General features: G+C 41.5%; 1 protein-coding gene across 1 annotated transcript in view; it reads left to right on the top strand.

Moving 5' to 3' along the window:
* Positions 1-19,306, top strand: part of LOC129702378 (retinal guanylyl cyclase 2-like) — a 57,273-nt gene that overhangs the window by 23,295 nt on the left and 14,672 nt on the right. Inside the window, exons 8-12 of the mRNA XM_055644149.1 lie at positions 2,392-2,568; positions 3,741-3,897; positions 10,649-10,798; positions 15,916-16,064; positions 16,576-16,739. Coding sequence (XP_055500124.1) covers positions 2,392-2,568; positions 3,741-3,897; positions 10,649-10,798; positions 15,916-16,064; positions 16,576-16,739 — 797 coding nt within the window. The remainder of the gene's footprint in view (positions 1-2,391; positions 2,569-3,740; positions 3,898-10,648; positions 10,799-15,915; positions 16,065-16,575; positions 16,740-19,306) is intronic.

Raw genomic sequence — 19,306 nt, 5'->3', positions numbered from 1 at the left:
TCCACTCGCTACCCGCATTCTGCGGTCTCCCGAGCGACTTGGTACGTGGGCAGGCATCCCCGTGACCGGGGTTCCCTGGAAGTTCGTGACTGGGGTTCCCCCTAGTCCCGACTTTGCCCCGGACTTTTAGCAGGACCTCTATTTCAGGTTTGTTGCTGGCAGGAGAATCACGTCCATCCTGCCAGTCGTCACGCAAAGTGCGATAGACGATATGGACACGCATGCGTACTGGCGGGGTCTTAACGTAGTCACTCACGTGACTCCGAAGTAAAATAGAATATTTGTTTTGCATCAACACCAAGGTTTATCCAGTGACACCTTTTGTCTCTTTTGCCACATTTCCCCCATCTGCAAATCACCCCCTCTGCATCCACCGATCATTTTACAGACTTCCCCCACTCCCACCTCTCTTTTCCAGCTTTCCCTCCCTCCCCTCCCTTACTCCACTCATTTTGAAGAAGGGTCCCATCAAGAAACGTCACATATCTTTTCCCTCCATGAATGTTGCCAGAGTCCCTCCAGCACTTTGTCTTTTGCTCAAGATTCTATCAGTTGCAGTTTTTTGAATCCGATTCAAATATTGAATTTGAATATATTTATTCAAATATACTAAAATATTTGACGGATTTTAGTTTTGTTTGAGATCCCATTGATGGGATGTGACCTACTTCAGTAAAATGTATGTCACTGGATCAAGAGAGTCTAATTGGCCTGTCCCACTATATTAGTTTACCCAAGAGCTCTCCCGAGTTTAAAAAATAATCAAACTCGTGGTAAGCACGTAGAATGTACGTTGCGGGTACGTCGGAGCTCGGGACGTCTCTTAGCAGCTCGTAACGCTAACGGCAGGTACTCAGGAAACGCGGTAAGCTCGTGAAGACTCGTGAAGATTTTTCAACATGTTGAAAAATGTCCACGGGAGCCCCGAGTACCCACGACCGGCTATTACCGTAATTCTCCGAGTTCGAATCAGGGGAAACTCGGGAGAACTCTTGAGTTAGCTCGTACAGTGGGTCAGCCCCATAAGTCATCAGCTTTCCAAATGTTGACAAGAAGAAAGTTGAGAACTCACCTTAACTAAACCGATTGGCTAAAGACGATAAAACAATTAGGCTGCGCAAAATCCAGTGAAATCAACAAAAGAGCAGTATTACATGGACCTGCCCTGCAACTTGTAGAACTGATACATCCCAATCTTGGACCAGCTCACCCAAGTTGAACTGAGATGTTTTAATACAAGGAACAAAGACAAAAGAGCAGCTTATGAGACCAGTGCACAACTACTGTAAAAGTCTAAGAAAGTGTTTTCAATAGTTCTTTACATCTTACTTTACTGAGGCCCGATGGGAAGATCAGAAAAAACATCATTCCAGCCCACGACAGTAGTTGAGGTCCCGACCACGGGGGAAAATGGAGGAGGACTGACCAAATGTTGTGCCTTCCACCACAGTGATGAATGCTGTGGTGGATGTTTGTGTTAAATTTTTATTCTGTATTGTGTGTTCTTTTTTAATTGTACCGCTGCTGACAAATTCATTTCACTGCACTTTCTGTGCATGTGACGAATACAATTTGACTTGACTTGACTAGATTAATAAATATGTATAAATATATACAACAAGCTGGAGTAACTCAGCGGGTCAGACAGCATCTCTGGAGAAAAGGAATGTGACATTTCGGGTCAAGACCCTTGTTCAGACTGAGAGTCAGGGGAAAGGGAAACGAGAGATATAGACGGTGATACAGAGAGATATAGATCAAATGAGTGAAAGATATGCATAAAAATAACAATGATAAAGGAAACAGGCCATCATTAGCTGTGGGCTGGGTGAACACGAGTTACAGAAAATGAGATTCAACAAGACACCCTTGAAAATAGTACAACGGCTTGGGTGGGGGAGGGGCGGAGAGAGAGGGAATGCTCAATTTCACCTACATGTAGCCCACAGCTAACAATGGCCTGGCTCCTTTATCATCGTAACTTGTTTGCATATCTTTCATTCATTTGTCCTATATCTCTCTACATCACCGTCTCTATCTCTTGTTTCCCTTTCCCCTGACTCTCAGTCTGAGGAAATGTCTCAACTCCAGACATCACCTATTCCTTTTCTCCAGAGATGCTGTCTGACCCGCTGAGTTACTCCAGCTTTTCGTGTCTATCTTCGGTTTAAACCGGCATCTGCTGTTCCTTCCTACACAATGAATGGACATATGTCCTTTTTGCAGTGGAGAAGCAGTTCTTGTGAAGAACAATAATAAAGTACATTGATTTAGACATTTGGCAAGTTTATACTTAATAGCAAACACTAGAAAGACTATTTCATATTAGTTTTATCATTGTAATCCTTCTTTTCTATGGGTACACTGATTGATAGATATTTATTATTTCAGATGAAGGACTTACGACAAGAGAACATAAACCTTTTCCTTGGCTTCTTCCATGACTGTGGGTTGCTTGCGATCGTGACAGAGTTCTGCACTCGTGGGAGCCTGCTAGATCTACTGAAAAATGAAGATGTAAAATTGGACTGGATGTTCAAGTCATCACTTCTGTTAGATCTGATCAAGGTGGATGAATAGTCCCTTAATTCTTGGTACAGTATATAAATGTTGCCTGTAACAACCCTTGGAATAGGAGACAGCAACATCATCAAAGACAAGTCACAACCCGGCCACTCCCTCTTCTCCCCTCACCCATACCTTTCAAGGTATAGAAGTGTGAAAACATACACCAGCAGAATCAGAGACAGTTTCTTCCCAGCTGTTATCAAGTAACTGAACCGTCCTACCACAACCAGGGCCGGATTTAGATGAAGAGAGGCCCTAGGCTATTCCACTTGTGAGGCCCCTCACAATCCCCTATTTAAGGCCTCTCCCAATCAGCCTATGAAGCCTATAGGTAAATCCGGCCCTGCCGAGACCCCACTAGATCTCGAGGCCCCAAGCTAAAGCTTGTGAAGCTTATACGTAAATCCGGCCCTGACCACAACCAGAGAGCAGTCCTGAACTACTATCTACCTCATTGGAGACCCTCAGACTATTTTTGATCAGACATTGCTGGCTTTTCCTTGCACTAAATGTTATTCCCTTATCATGTATCTATACACTGTAAATGGCCCAATTGTAATCATGTATTGTCATTCCGTTGACTGGATAGCACACACCCAAAGCTTTTCACTGTATCTTGGTACACGTGACAATAAACTAAACTAAATGATAGTGGAAACTCATCTTTGTGTTTGTAAAACTGAGTTTGCATAAACAATACCAATTGAATGAATGAATGAATGAATGAATTAAAGATTGAATATGTAATTGTCAAATTTGTCAAGTCACAGTGAAATTCTTTGTTTGCATACCCAAGGTATGCAAATAGTCCCCACATAAAGGACGCCGACAAAGTAACAAAATATCCCGTAACAAAGTAAAGTATTTAAATAGATGGACATGAAAGGGACTCTCAGCACATTCAGCCGTATGTCAATGTGGTGCCCAGTTGTCAACCAAACACCATGAAAATGCACATTTTTATGATGTAATGAACACTACACAGGAGTTGAGTAAGAATGTTTCTATTGTACTGTTTCAGCCATGATCACATTGAATGGCGGTACTGGCTTGAAGGGCCGAATGGCCTGTTCCTGCATCTATTGTTTAATGTCTATTGTCACTTAGTAGGAACATTGTTTGCAACTTCCAGTCAAACAGTGAAATTAATTTTATTTAAATTATTACTACAGGGCATGAGGTATCTGCACCATCGAGATTACATACATGGAAACCTGAAGTCACGCAACTGTGTAGTGGATGGCCGCTTTGTGCTCAAGGTGACAGACTATGGCTATGTTGAAGTAGCAAAAACCCAGGGTATTCCACTGATGGAGCGCCCAGCAGAAGGTAAAGTAAGCAGGGGAAATTGCTGACAGTGTGGGTCCAAGGTTTAGAAACAAAGAACTGCAGATGCTGTTTAACACACAAAAGGACACAAAGTGCTGGAGTAACTTAGCAGATCAGGTAGTATCTCTGGAGAACGTGAGGTTTCGGGTCGAGACACTTCTTCGGGCTGGTTCCAAGGTTTATTGTTTTATTATTGTAACCATCAACAATTACGGAGGGATCTTGATCAGCTGCACAAGTGAGCTGAGGAATGGCATTCAGAGTTTAGAGATACAGTGTGGAAACAGGCCCTTCGGCCCACCTAGTCCACGCTGACCTACGTTCACTCAGACACTAGTTCTGTTATCCCCATTTCACATCCTACATACTAGGGGCAATTTACAGAAGTCAATTAACCTAAAACATGAACATCTTGGAATGGGGGAGGAAACCAGAGCACCTGGAGAAAACCCACGCAGTCACAGGGAGAACGTAGTAACTCTTTAGAGACAACACCCATAGTCAGGATCAACCGCGGGTCTCTGGCGCAAGAAGGCAGCAATTGGGCCGTTGTGCTGCCCTTCGATTCAGATAAATTCAAGGTATTGGATATTTGGAAGTCAAACCTAGGTAGGCCGTTCACAGTGAACAGTGTGGCCCTGAGCAATGTGAAGAACAGAGCAACTCAGGAATACAGAGTTGACGTGGAAAAGCTTTTCCCACTGAGAGTAGGGAAGATTCAAACAAGGGGACATGACATGAGAATTAAGGGACTGAAGTTTAGGGGTAACATGAGGGGGAACCTCTTTACTCAGAGAATGGTAGCTGTGTGGAATGAGCTTCCAGTGAAGGTGGTGGAGGCAGGTGTTTTTATCATTTAAAAATAAATTGGATAGCATATGGATGAAGAACTGAGCGCAGGTATATGCAAGATCATGACGGACTACAGATGGCCTGTTTCCGTGCTGTAATGGTTACAATATGTTACACCTACAAGAAGAAGGGACTCAACACAAAATGTCACCTATGAGTCTAAAGAAGGGTCCCAACCAGAAACGTTATCTTTATCTTCTCCAGAGATGCTACCTGACTCGTTAAGTTACTCTAGCACTTTGTGTTATTTTTCTAAAAGCCAGCATCTGCAGTACGTAGTTCCCTGAAGGTGGCTAGACAGGTGGACAATGTGGTGAAGACAGACTAGTCTTCCTCAAGCAGAGCATTGAGTATAGGAGTTTAAACATTGTGTTGCAATTATACAAGACGATGGTCAGGCCACACTTGGCGTACTGTGTACAGTTTTGGTTACCCTGCTTTCAGAAACATGTTAATAAGGAGGAAAGAGTGGCTTTCCAGAGGAAACAATCTTAGTGTCTAAGGAAACAATCCTTAGAGGAAACAATCTAAGTTGTGCCTCTCCCTGTTGTTAATACCGTCTAATCCAGGTATCATTCTGCTAAACCTCTCTGCACCCTTTCCAAGAGGTACGAGAATGTTTCAAGACGTCAAGGCCTTGGGTTCTAGGGAGACGTTAGGCCAACTAGGACTATTTTAGCGGCATATTAGGATATGCATTTTTGAACGTAGAACAGTACAACACAAGAACAGGCCCTTCAGCTCACAATGTCTGTGCCGAACATCGTGCCAAGACCATCACTTATCTACCTATACATAACTCATATCCTCCATTCTATGCATTCCCATATGCCTATTCAAAAGTATTTTAAATGCCACTAACGTGTCTGCTTCAACCACCATCCCCGGCAGCACGTTCCAGGCACTCGCCACCCTCCATGTATAAAATCTTGCCCTGTACATGTCCTTTAAACTGTTCCCTCACACCTTGAAGCTGTGCCCTCTTTTATTTGATTTTTCCATCCTAGGAAACAGATTCCGACTGTCGACCCTGTCTAGTCCTCTCATAATTCGGTACACTTCTATCAGATCTCACCGCAAACTCTGGCTTTCCAGAGAAAACAATCTAAGTCTGTCCAACCTCTCCCTGTAGTTAATACTCCCTAATCCAGGCATCATTTTGCTGAACCTCTCTGCACCTTTTCCAAAGCCTCCACATCCTTTCTATAATGGGGCAATTGTCCAAATGTGGCCTAACGAAAGACCTATAAAGCTGCATCATGACTTCCTCATACTTCTACTCAATGCCCCGACCTATGAAAGCAAACATACCAACTCTGTCTAGTTGTGTTGCCATATATTGGGAGTTATAGACTTGGACCTCAAGCTCACCCAGTACATCAATGCTGTTAAGGGACATGCTATTAATTGTATATTTTCTTTTTACATTTGACCTCCCAAAGTGCAATACTTCACACTTGCTTGGATTAAACTCCACCTGCCATTTCTCCCTGCATTTCTGTAGCTGATGTATATCTCACTGTATACTATGATAGCATTCCCCACAGTCTGCGGCCCCAGCAACCTTGGTGTCATCTGCAAACTTACCAACCTGCCTGCCTATGTTTATGTCTTTAGACATAAAGATATATACTAGTGATATGTCATTTATATATATCTCTAGACTAAGTGGGACCCATTGGGTCCCAGCTTCACACAGGAGGGCTGGTCCCCCAAAGCAATATTCCACCCCTCCACCAACTCCAATATTGGTGTCCAGTGGGGGAGGGGTGGGGGCTTTCTGGAGCGCTAGTATGGGTGTTGTGGGCTGAAGGACTTGTGGGCTGGTTTCCAGAGGGCTAGTATGGACATTGTGGACCGAATGGATTCTTGGGCCGGTGGCTCAGTTACTCATGCCTGGTTTGCTGGCAGCTCACTCAAGGCTGGTGGGCTGGCAGTCGACTCACGGCTATTCCTTGAAATACCACTTCAAGCAGGGTGCAAGGCCACCAAATTCAAATGCAGTTTCATACCATTTCAAGCAGGGTGCAAAGCCACTAAAGACAGAGAGTCATGACCCCTCCCTCCCCCTTCTTGCAGAGACTGCCATGCCCACACTTCCAGGTTTTATAGTCCCTCCCACCAGAAGGGGCGTGGCTTTCATGGCGAGATAGACAGGAGAGAGATCCTCAACATTTTTTAAACACTAATAACTCTTTTGTTTTTAATCAATGGGAAAAATCCTCGGCACCTGATGAGCAGATGGGGACTCTGAGTAAGATGGCCAAAAATCACAGCCGTACGTGGTAGTGTTTTTCCTAAAATCAATATACAGCGCAAACAGGAAGTGGTCAGGATTAGTCTTTTAGTAATATAGACGGCAAGGCAACTTTTGCATTCTCAAACCAACTTTTAAGGTAGGCAAGGCAACTTTAGCATGCTGGAACCAAAGGCAGCTTTTGCATTTTCAAACCAAAACACACTATGGAGCGAAGGATTTTCAAACTAAAAAACACTTTTGCATTTTCAAACCCTTCTTCAGACTGTCCTCAGCAGAGGTCTTACCTTTGTCACCCTCCATCCCCATCTCAACTGAGACACGCGCCACTTCCCATGACCCTCCGAGCGGGCGTGGCCTTCAGGAGAGAGAATTCAGTTTTTTAAACATTAATAAGTCTTTTATTTTTCATCGATGGGAAAAATCCTCTTGTCCTGACCAGCGGAGGTGGACTCTGAGTAAGATGGCTAAAAATCACAGCCGTAAGTGGCAGCGTTTTTTCTAAAATCAATATACAGTGCACCAGGACGTGGTCAAGATGAGACTTTTAGTAATATAGATAAACAAAAGAGGTCCCAGCACAGATCTTTGTGGAACTCTCCTAGTCATAGACCTTCAGCCTGAATATTGTCCTTCCACCTCAACCCTCTGTCTTCTATCAATAAGCCAGTTCCTAATCCATCCGACCAAGTCACTATTAATCCCATTCATCTTCATATTCTGTATCAGCCTACCACGGGGGACTGCGTTTATCAAATGCCTTCATCAAATCCATATCGACAACTTCCTCTGTCCTGCCCTCATCAATCACCTGGTGGGCCCGCAGCAGCCTGGGGCTTACCTGGACCGGGCACCACTCATAAGAACTAGGGCATTGACTAGACTTTGAAAATGGTGTCAAATCCTGTTGTTTCCTGCATGCGGGCTCAGCAGATTGTGTCTGTACACTTGCTAATCAGAGAAGTGCTTTGGTGTGGCAACGATCTACTGGACTGTTTGTAAGAGAATAATTTCACTGTGCATTTGCATTTCGCACATTTGACAGTAAAAGTTCCTTTCCACCATTTAACCACCTCCTCAACAAATCTGATCAAGTTAGTAAGACATGACCTGCTGTGTACTCCATGCTGACTGTCCCGAATTAACCCAGTCTTTTCCAAATGAGAGTAAATCCTGTCCTGAAGAATCCTCTCTAATAGTTTCCTTACACCTGGTGTGAGACTCACTGCACTATAAATCTCTGGTTGGACTCCACTTCCCTCTTAAATAAAGGAACAACATTAGCTACTCTCCAGTCCTCCTGGACTTCGCCTCTGGATAGTGAAGATGCAGAGATCTTCGTCAAGGCTCCTTCAATCTCTTCCTTGACTCTTTGAGTAGCATGGGATAAATCCCATCAGATCCTGGGGATTATTCCACCTTAATGCTCTTCAAAAACCCACCACACCTCCTCCTTCTTATTCTCAAACTGCCCCTGCATATTAATATCAGTAGCAGTTTTAAATAGGTTTTTGCCTGGACTGCGTTAACCTATAGTTGGCAGTTTTGTAGAAAACCACTAGCCATCACATCCTTCCATCTCTGCTTTCACACTGGAGTCCATGAAGTCCCAGGACCCATAGTCAGGATCGAACCCAGGTTCCGGCACTGTGAGACAGCAACTGTACCAGCTGATCCACTGTAACGCCCTTAAATCTATTACATTGTTTTGATTTCAGAAATAATTCTAAGGATGCCACATACACATAGATCCCTGCAGTGGCTTACCCAAGTAAGGCCCTAATTTAGGAGGGTAACACATTCACAGACTGGCCATCACTATCCTTGTCCAAACTCCATATGCATCCACATTACCCCATCATTTACAACCTGGAGCTTTTTCAACTCACCTCTTGCATCAAAATTGGCTTAATTTTAACTGGGGGTAATTCCAGAATCAGTCAGTAAGTTGAAGAAAATAATAGGAGCAAACAATGCTTTTCTAGTTGACAAAAAGGTGCCAGTAATGATATAAATTAAACAATACGGGCAGCACGGTGGCACATTGGTAGAGTTGCTGCCTTACAAAGGCAGACACCTATGTTTGATTCTTACTACAGGTGCTTGTCTGTATAGAGTTTGTACGTTCTCCCCGTGACCTGCGTGGGTTTTTGCTGCGAGCTCCAGTTTCCTCCCACACTCCAAAGGCGTACAGGTTTGCAGGTGAATTGGCTTGGTATAAATGTAAATTGTTGCTAGTGTGTGTAGAAGAGTATTATGTGTGTAGTAAGAGTGTGGATCACTGGATGGCGTGGACTCGGTGGGCCGAAGGGCCTGTTTCCGCGCAATATCTCTAAACTAAACCAAACTAAACTAAACTAAACTAAACTACATATATCAACAAATTTTCCATCAATATTGTTGTGGACACTTTAACATAATATAAAAACTGAACTCTAGTTTAGTTTAGTTTAGCTTAATTTATTTTAATTTTATTATTTGATTTATTAGTGTCACGTGCATCGAGATACAGGGAAAAGCTTTTTGTTGCATGCTATCCAGTCAGCAAAAAGAATATACATGATTACAATCAAGCCATCCACAGTGTACTGATAAAGAACAAAGGGTATGACATTTAGTGCACGGAAAAGTTCGATAAGGTCCAATTTAAGGTAGTTTGAAGGTCTCCCATGAGGTAGATGGAAGGTCAGGGGTTGAGAGGATGTTTAGGAAGATGGCCCAGTTGCCTGATAACAGCTTATATCAACTGTCCCTGAATCTGGAGGTATAATTTTAATAAATAGGGCAGCACGATGATGAAGCAGTAGTTGCAGCCTTACAGCGCCGGAGACTCGGGTTCGATCCTGACTACGCGTGCTGTCTGTACGGAGTTTGTACGTTTTCCCCGTGACCTGCGTGGGTTTTTCTGCGATCATAGGATTCCCCCCACACTCCAAAAACATACAGGTGTGTAGGTTAATTGGCTTGGTATAAATGTCAATTTCCCTAATGTGCGTGGGATAGTGTTAGTGTGCGGCGATAGCTGGCTGGCGTGAACTCAGTGGGCCGAAGGGCCACTGTATCTCTAAACTAAACTAAACTAAATTAAAAAAAAAAATTCTAATTAATTCACTAACCTTATCCATTCGCTAAGCATGATTAATAAAGTTACTTTCCAAGTTAGAGGTGCCACTATGTTGAACCAGTGCACACCTTCGCACAAAAAGCACTGTAAAGGGCCTGTCCCACTGTACGAGCTAATTCCAGAGCTCTCCCGAGTATAAATAAAATCAAACTCGTGGTAAGTACGTAGAATGTATGTAGCTCGGGACATCTCTTAGCGTCTCCTAACGCTAACGGCAGGTACTCAGGAAACGTGGTAAGCTCGTGAAGACTGATGAAGATTTTTCAACGTTGAAAAATGTCCACGAGAGCCCCGAGTACCTACGAGCGGCTATTACCGTAATTCTCTGAGTTCGAATCAGGGGAAACTCGGGAGAACTCTTGAATTAGCTCGTACAGTGGGACAGCCCCTTAACACGCCAAAAAAACTCAGTGAAGAAACTGAATGAGCCCTGATCTTAAAGTAGAGTGCACCTTACTTTAAATGTTTTTCAAAATGCTATCCTAATTCTAGAATAATAGACCTTTGTTTTATTTCAGAGTTTTTTTGGACTGCTCCCGAGATACTACGAAAACCTAACCCTTTAATGAATGGCACCTTCAAAGGTGATGTTTACAGCTTTTCCATAATAATGCAGGAAGTTGTTGTACGAGGGCCTCCATATTGCATGTGTGAAATGTCTGCAGAAGGTAGGTATTTTTTGTGTGAGATTTAACAACATGTAGAGACCCACACCTGCAAACCCAACTCCTGCCACAAACATTAAGTGCAGTGTCGAGTAGAAATGTGATATGGGGACTTGGCTCAATCCATGCATTCTTCTGAGTTGTGAGGTGTAAGCTGTGAGGAGGATGCTAGGAGGCTGCAAAGTGACTTGGATAGGCTGGGTGAGTGGGCAAATGCATGGCAGATGCAGTATAATGTGGATAAATGTGAGGTTATCCAGTTTGGTGGCAAGAACAGGAAAGTAGACTTTTATCTGAATGGTGGCCGATTAGGAAAAGGGGAGATGCAACGAGACCTGGATGTCATGGTACACCAGTCATTGAAAGTAGGCATGCAGGTGCAGCAGGCAGTGAAGAAAGCGAATGGTATGTTAGCATTCATAGCAAAAGGATTTGAGTATAGGAGCAGGGAGGGTCACAGTTTAAGGATAAGGGGGAAGTCTTTTAGGACTGAGATGAGATTTTTTTTTTCACATAGAGTGTGGTGAATCTGTGGAATTCTCTGCCACAGAAAGCAGTTGAGGCCAGTTCATTGGCTATATTTAAGAGGGAGTTAGATGTGGCCCTTGTGGCTAAAGGGATCAGGGGGTATGGAGAGAAGGCAGGTACGGGATACTGGGTTGGATGATCAGCCATGATCATATTGAATGGCGGTGCAGGCTCGAAGGGCCAAATGGCCTACTCCTACACCTATTTTATATGTCTCAACGACACAATGGCTGGAGCAACTCAACAGATCAGGCAGCAAGCCGGGGGGGGGGGGGGGGGGGGGGGGGGGGGGGGGGGGGGGGGAGGCTTGTGGTTAGTTACACTTCCCCCTAATTTCCTGTGCCCCACTGAACGTGCACCCAGTTTTGACCTTCCCCTCCCCTTCCACCTATATTCCCTCTTCTAGCTTCACAATTTGCAACTCTTCTATCCTTGTCTCACACCTTTTGCCTTTTCACCTCTGGCCTTTGTCCAACAGTCTACCTATTAAAAACTCCCTTCACCTGTATCCACATATAACTCATAGATGGACACAAAGTGCTGAAGTAACTCAGCGGGACAAGCAGCATCTGAGGAGAGCACACCAAGCTTTGTCCTCACCCTCCTCCTTTCCAGCTTTCTTCCTCCCACCCCTCTCCTCACCACAATCAGCCTGTAAAAGGGTCACAACCCAAAATGTCACCTATCCAGCCCATTTTCCGGGGTTACATCCGTGCCCGGGTGGGATTAGAAAGGGAATACGCCCTGTCTGTGGGCACCCTGAGGGAGTTCCGGGACCGCTGGGCTCCGCAGGGTGTTGAATGTATCCTCAATAAGGATTGTATCATAATTGTATAATAGTTTATTATGGATATATGTTTGTATTGTATTTATGGTGGTGGGTTTTGGCTTGTTTTATTGTAGTGTAAATATTATTTTTTAATAATTGAATAAATTTTTTGATTTAAAAAATAAATAAATTAATAAATAAATAAATTTAAAAAAAAAAAAGTCACCTATCCATGTCCTCCAGAGATGCTGCCCGGACTGCTGAGTTTCTTCAGCATTTTTTATTTTTTTTTAATTATATTTTTATTTGAAGTCATACACAGTAATATAAAGCAAGAATAATATAATACATTTCAGGTACAACTTGTTTTTAAATTTAATAATAAAAAAGTAGTAGAAGTGATAAGAGAGAAAAAGAAGGTTAGATAAGGTGGTGAAAGTAATAGATCGTGAAAAAGTGCAATAAAAAGAGAGAGAAGAAGAGAAAAAAGAAAAAAAGAAGATAAAAGGGATATAGCTGCTTCATATCTTTGGCACGCCCTTCATCCGGTTCTGCAACTGTTAATTTCCAGGGTTATGTTGCACCATATGCTTGTAATAAATCGAATAAAGGGAGACCAAATCTTTAAGAATTGGTCCGATTTGCCTGCTAGGACGAATCTCATGTCTTCTAGGTGTAACATTTCAGACATATTTGAGATCCACATTTTAAGCGTTGGTGTTGGTGCATTTTCCCAGAATTTTAATATAATTTTTTTTGCCGTTTTTAAGCCATAATTAAGGAAACTCTTTTGGAATGAAGTCAGCTCAGGGCCGACCTCCATTGTTCCAAAGATAATCAGTTCTGCGTGGGGTTCAGTTTTATTTTTAGTATTTTTATAAACATTTCGAAAATTTCTGAAGTTTTATGCAAAAGACAAAAGAGTGTGCTACAGTTGCATCTTGAGATGAGCATTTGTCGCAGATGGGAGACATATTTGGAAACATTTTATTCAATTTAGTTTTCGAGTAATATAATCTGTGTAGAATTTTGAATTGAATTAAGGTATGTCTTACATTAATCGAACATTTGTGTACATGTAGCAAATATTTATCCCATCTGTCTTTCGAGATATTTATAGATAATTCTTGTTCCCAATCTCTTCAAATTGCATCAGACGGTGGTATCTCTATGTTTAAAATGATATTATACAAATATGATATTAAATTTGTTGAGTCCGCCTTTCTGTTCATAGCTTCATCTAATATATCTAAAGTCGAAGTTTTATGTTCTTGTGTATGTTTTTTCAAGTAGTCGCAAATTTGAAGGTATTTAAAGTATTGATTACTTTTCAGGTTGTATTTAAGTTGTAGTTGTTGCAATGTTAAAAGATTTCCCATTTCATATATATCTCCAAACGTTTTAATTCCTATTCTTTCCCAATGTGTAGGCGTTTTGTCGATAATAGATGGTTTAAACGATGGATTATTAACAATAGGAGAGAGAAGCGATCGGTTTCTTAATTTGAAAGTTAATTTTATTTGTTTCCAAGTTCGTATAATTGGATTTTTCTTGTATATTGTATTATTCAATTTTATTGGTGAAAGAAGGATCGCTCCTATATTAAAAGGAGAGCAATCCTCTCTCTCCATTACTATCCAATCTACCTGTTGGGCAGAATTGTCCAACAAGTAAATTACATTTTTGATATTCGTTGCCCAGTAATAGTACAAAAAATTGGGTAGTGTCAGTCCTCCGAATTCTTTGGGTTTACACAAGTGTCTTCTTTGAATTCTTTGGGATTTATAGTCCCATATGAAATTTGTGATATCAGTCGAGATTTTTTAAAAAAAATTGGTAAATATATTGATATTGATTGAAATAAATATAAGATTTGTGGCAAAAAAATCATTTTTCTGGCATTTATCCTGCCTATTAAAGACATGGGTAGTTTTCCAAAATGTAGTCAAAGCATTTAATTTAATAAGTAAGGGCATATAGCTTGCATTGAATAAAGCTTTATATTTTCTGGTAATTTTAATACCCAGACATTTAAATTTTTCTGTAGCAATTCTAAAGGGGAATTTTAAAAGGTGTGTCGATTCGTGAGGTTTTATCATCATATCGTTTTATCGTTTACCAGCATCTGCAGGTCCTTGTTCAGTCCCTGTTTCATTTTTAGTTTATTACTGAGGTACAGTGACAATCTTTTGTTGCGTGCCTCCGTAGCTTGTTTCCATATATTACAATAGGCCTGAATATCGCTGAGTAAGTGAGAGTTTAAACAGAAAATGTTGGAATTACAAGTCAGGCGGCATCCAGGGGCAGAGAATTAACAATCCAGACCAATGACTGCGGATTAAACAAGAGAATGGTCATTGACCCGAAACATTGGGCCATATGTATTTACAGTGCAAATCTAACATCAGAATTATTACAGTAAAATAGAAGATTGTTCTTCCCATCAAATGTCTTGCTGTTCCTAGTAAATCAATTCCCATTGCCTTGTTCCTTCTCCAGAGGGCTGCAAATTAATCTCCCTCCACCCCACCGAATTCCCACCTCAGGCCACTGATTGATGCTGCTTTCACCACTCCTAGGGGGGGATTTGGATTCCAGACCATAAGCACTCCCTGGGGAAAAAGGTTTTTCCTCATTTGTTCCCTGATCCATCAGCCGATGTAAAGGATTACAATCAGTTTCACCGACGATGGAATCTGGTTGCAAAGCACAAAGATTCAAGCTGCCTTACAGCGCTTGCAGCGCCAGAGACCCGGGTTCGACTCCGACTACGGGCGCTGTCTGTATGTACATTCTCCCAGTGACCGCGTGGGTTTTCTCCAAGGACTTCGGTTTCCACCTACTCTCGAAAGACGTACGTTTGTAGGTTAATTGGCTTGGTATAAATGTATCTCTAAAATAAACTGAACTAAAGACTTACTCACCACACACTGGCAAGCATTAAAAAAATCGGTGCCTCATTAGATCTGAGCTAAGAATTCAACTGCTATGATTTCAATGGGCCAGTGGACTGTGAGTGATTATATTACTAGTATCTTTATAGATTTCAATATTTTAAGAAATTATCACTGTGCTCTGACGTTTCCTACAATATTTGCAAAGTGCTTAATTAACCACACGTTGGAACCTATTGAAATGTTCATGATGCTAATTAAAAATGCCGACTTTGGAATTTTCCAATTAAACACTTCAATCCAACAAGAACCTACACTTCCATTCTAGCCCTTTGCTTTATTAACTTTCAGTTCTGATCTAAATTACCTTGTATTTTAACCTTCTATTGATGCCAAAGTGACTGTTCAAGTGCTGCAGCTTTCAAAACCAAAATCTATTTCCAGCATTAGGGGTCTGTCCCACTGTATGAGGTAATTCAAGAGTTCTCCCGAGTTTTCCCCTGATTCGAACTTGGAGAATGTCCGTAGCGGGTCCGTGGATGTCTCGTAGCGGCTCGTAATTCTAACGGTAGGTACTCGGAAAATCCGGTAAACTCGTGACGTCTTTTCAACACTGTGAAAAATGTCCACGAGTAAAAAAATACTCGTGATGAAAAAAATGGTTACTTTTTACTCGTACGAGCCGCTACGAGCCAGCCACGAACTCCTACGGATCCGCTACTGACATTCTCTTCGTTCGAATCAGGGGAAAACTCGGGAGAACGTTTGAATTACCTCGTACAGTGGGACAGGCCCTTTAGTGTTATTTTCCTCTTCTTTGTTTACTAGGCAAGTTTACTCAGGCATTTAATTAGTTCAGAAGAGAAGAACATGCTTTTCTTTAAAATACAATGTGATAAACTTAATAAAATGATCAATTCCATTTGCAGAAATTATCCAGATTATAAAAAAGCCACCTCCATTGCTCAGACCCATTATCACCTCGGACCAAGCACCTATGGAGTGTATTCACATCATGAGGCAGTGCTGGAATGAATTACCTGAAAGAAGACCATCCTTTGATGAAGTCTTTGATAATGTAAGATTTTAATCATTTACCTTGTTGTAGGTTTAGTTTAGTTTAGTTTAGTTTAGTTTAGTTTAGAAATATTTTAGAGATACAATGTGGAAACAGGCCCGTCAGCCCATCGATGTTCGCGCCGTCCAGCGATCCACGCACATTAACATTATCTTACACACACTCGCGATAATTTTACACTTATACAAAGCCAATTAACATAACAACCTGTACTTCTTTTGAGTGTGTGAGGAAACCAAAGATCTCAGAGAAAACCCACGCAGGTCACGGGGGGAACGTACAAACGCCATACAGACAGTACCCATAGTCAGGATCGAACCCGTATCTCTGACGGTGTAAGGTAGCAACTCTATTGCTACGCCACTGTAACAGGTTTTGCTTTAAGTTAGAATTATTTCAATTGTTGAAACCCTGTTCAATTCTATCACCACTCTTTCTCTTTGGATATTAATCTCGTTAGATGGCCAATGTTGAATAATCTATCATCACACACCAATATTTGCTTCTACAGTTCAGAAACATTAACAAAGGCAGGAAGACAAATATAATTGACTCTATGCTGAGAATGCTTGAACAATATTCCAGTAATTTAGAAGATTTGATAAGAGAGAGAACAGAGGAGTTGGAGATAGAGAAACAGAAAACAGAGAAACTTCTGACCCAGATGCTACCTCAGTGAGTATAGTCTTTGGTGTTACTTATTTTCAAAGTGCTATGTATTTATTGCAAATGTTGGTGGTGCTTTCTACACTGACCTCAACTTTCTCATTGTTCCTTTACAAGTTCTAGAAGTGGTTTAGGATTATAGGGTCTGTCCCACTTTGGCGTAATTTGCGTGCGAAGATTTTATGAATCCCGAAATCCTGGGGCGTTATGCGCAACTGCGCGTCACTGCCTACGTCACCACGCACCGTGCGTTAAATGACGCGCAAATGTCGCCCAAGTGGGGCAGGCCCTTATGACCTCATGATGTGATGTGTGATTTTGATCCCTGGCCTGCTCTTCATTAACCAGTCCTATTTGCGTGTGGGAACCTTAATTGTTTTTAGTGTATCCTTACAGGGAGGAGAGACAATTAGGCAAAGTTCTCACTCCATTCAATCCTGGGGAGGCCGAATCTATAGGATGTTGCCTAAAGCCGAGAATAGTCGTGAGTGCCTTGTCCTCCTGCTGCTGAATTAGTTGGTCCACATCCACAGCAGTGACACCCTTGAACTAAGCAGCAGGCAGTGTGCGAAAAATAAAAGGTTTCACTGCGAACTATATTTTAGACTTGAGAGATACAGTGTGGAAACAGGCTCTTCGGCCCATCAAGTCCACGCCGGCCAGCGATCACCCATACACTAGTTCTATCCCACACACTAGGGGAAATTTTATAAAACAGCAATTAAACCTACAAACCTGCATGACTTTGGAGTGTTGAAGGAAATCGGAGCACCCGGGGAAAACCGACACAGTCGCAGGGAGGACGTACTAACTCTGTCGAGACAGCACCCGTAGTCAGGATCAAACCCGAGACTCTGTTGCTGTAAGGCAGCAACTCTACCATTACGCAACCATGCAGCTCTGGTGTAGCACAGGATGCCTGATGCACACTGGTGTGGGAAAATATAGGCACAGTCACTCTGCAACTGGTCACTATCCTCGAGAAGGCTGACACTCATATTCAGTGTCTACATTTGGATTATTTTGCATTGGTGAACATTAAAATTCATCCAGGTAAAGCATAAATCAGCGCATGCACTCCTCAGACATTTCCCTTACCTGCACGTGCTCTCACATGCTCATCAATATAATGCCATCTTTCATCGACTCATACAGTGTGGAAATAGGCCTTCGCCCCAACTGACCCACATGGACCACCATGTAACAGCTACACTAGTCCAACCTGTCCGCATTTGGTCCATATCTCTCCATCCATATCTCTCCAAACCTGTCCTATTCATGTACCTGTCTAACTCTGATGGTACATGGTTATTTACAGTATTGTAGTGACCTGAGACATTTTGTTTTATTTCCCCAATGTGGCCTTGGTGTTTACTTATAATTGCTTCTGTGATCTTATGAATTTTGTCAGAGGAAGCCACCAATATATTGTAACTGATTATGTCTATCTTACATTATTCAAGTTGTTTTTTCTTTAGTAAGCATGTGAATTCCATGGCCTGATAAAGCCCTAGATCCAGATTCCCTATATTGTAAGTCATCATGCAAACTACCTGTGTTAGAAAATTGTCAGCTTTGCATTTCTGGAAAGAAGCTTTGTAACAAAACCTGCTGGAAACCACATATAAACCATGTCAAAGCAAAACTGGCAAAGTCTATAGTAATATTGGGAAAATCAAGACACATTCTGGACCACAAATCATTACATACTCTGTATAATACACTCATATTGCCATATCTGAGTTACTGTGTGGAGATATGGGGTAACACCTACAAAACCAACCTACAGCCGTTATGCATATTACAAAAACGAGCAATAAGAATTATCAATAACATTGGATATCTTGAACATACCAATTTATTATTCTTAAAGTCACATACACTGAAGTTCACCGATCTGGTTAAATTTAAGACTGCACAAATCATGTACAAAGCAAGAAATAATTTACTTCCGGGAAATATACAAAAACTGTTTATGGAAAGAGGGCGGGTATAATTTGAGAGGGAAACATAATTTAAAAAAACTCAATGTCAGAACAACTCTTAAAAGTATGTGCATAGCAATCTGTGGTGTGAATTTGTGGAATGGTCTGGAACAGGCGATAAAACTTAGCACAAACATATTTCAGTTTAAAAAGATGTACAAAAACACTTTTTTAAAAGGATATTGGAATGAGGATAGGTGATTTTGAGTGGGATCTTTGTTATACTGATTGTATTGGGAATGGTGATTATAGGGTGATGGGTTGTATATATGACTAAGATACTGTATAGTATATGAGGGTTTTTTCTTTTCTTTTTTCTTTTTTCACTCTCTTTTTTTGTATGGCTGTAAATATTTGTGTATAAATGTAAATAATTTGGTGTACATATAACTGCTGGTGTACATATGGTGTACATATAGCTGCTAAATTTGTATAAGATAATTACAAGCAGTTGAATAAGGGGTGGGAATTAATAAGCTTTGACTTCTTCCTGCTCCTTTTCGGACACATACAATTTAATTTATTTATAGATATTGTTTATGACACTTTATAAATATTCTTGTTTTGTTTTTTTGTTTTACGTATGTTGTT

The sequence above is a fragment of the Leucoraja erinacea genome, chromosome 12 (assembly GCF_028641065.1).
Source record: "Leucoraja erinacea ecotype New England chromosome 12, Leri_hhj_1, whole genome shotgun sequence".
Classification (NCBI taxonomy): Eukaryota; Metazoa; Chordata; class Chondrichthyes; order Rajiformes; family Rajidae; genus Leucoraja; species Leucoraja erinaceus.
This window is presented reverse-complemented; position numbering and strand designations above follow the sequence as displayed.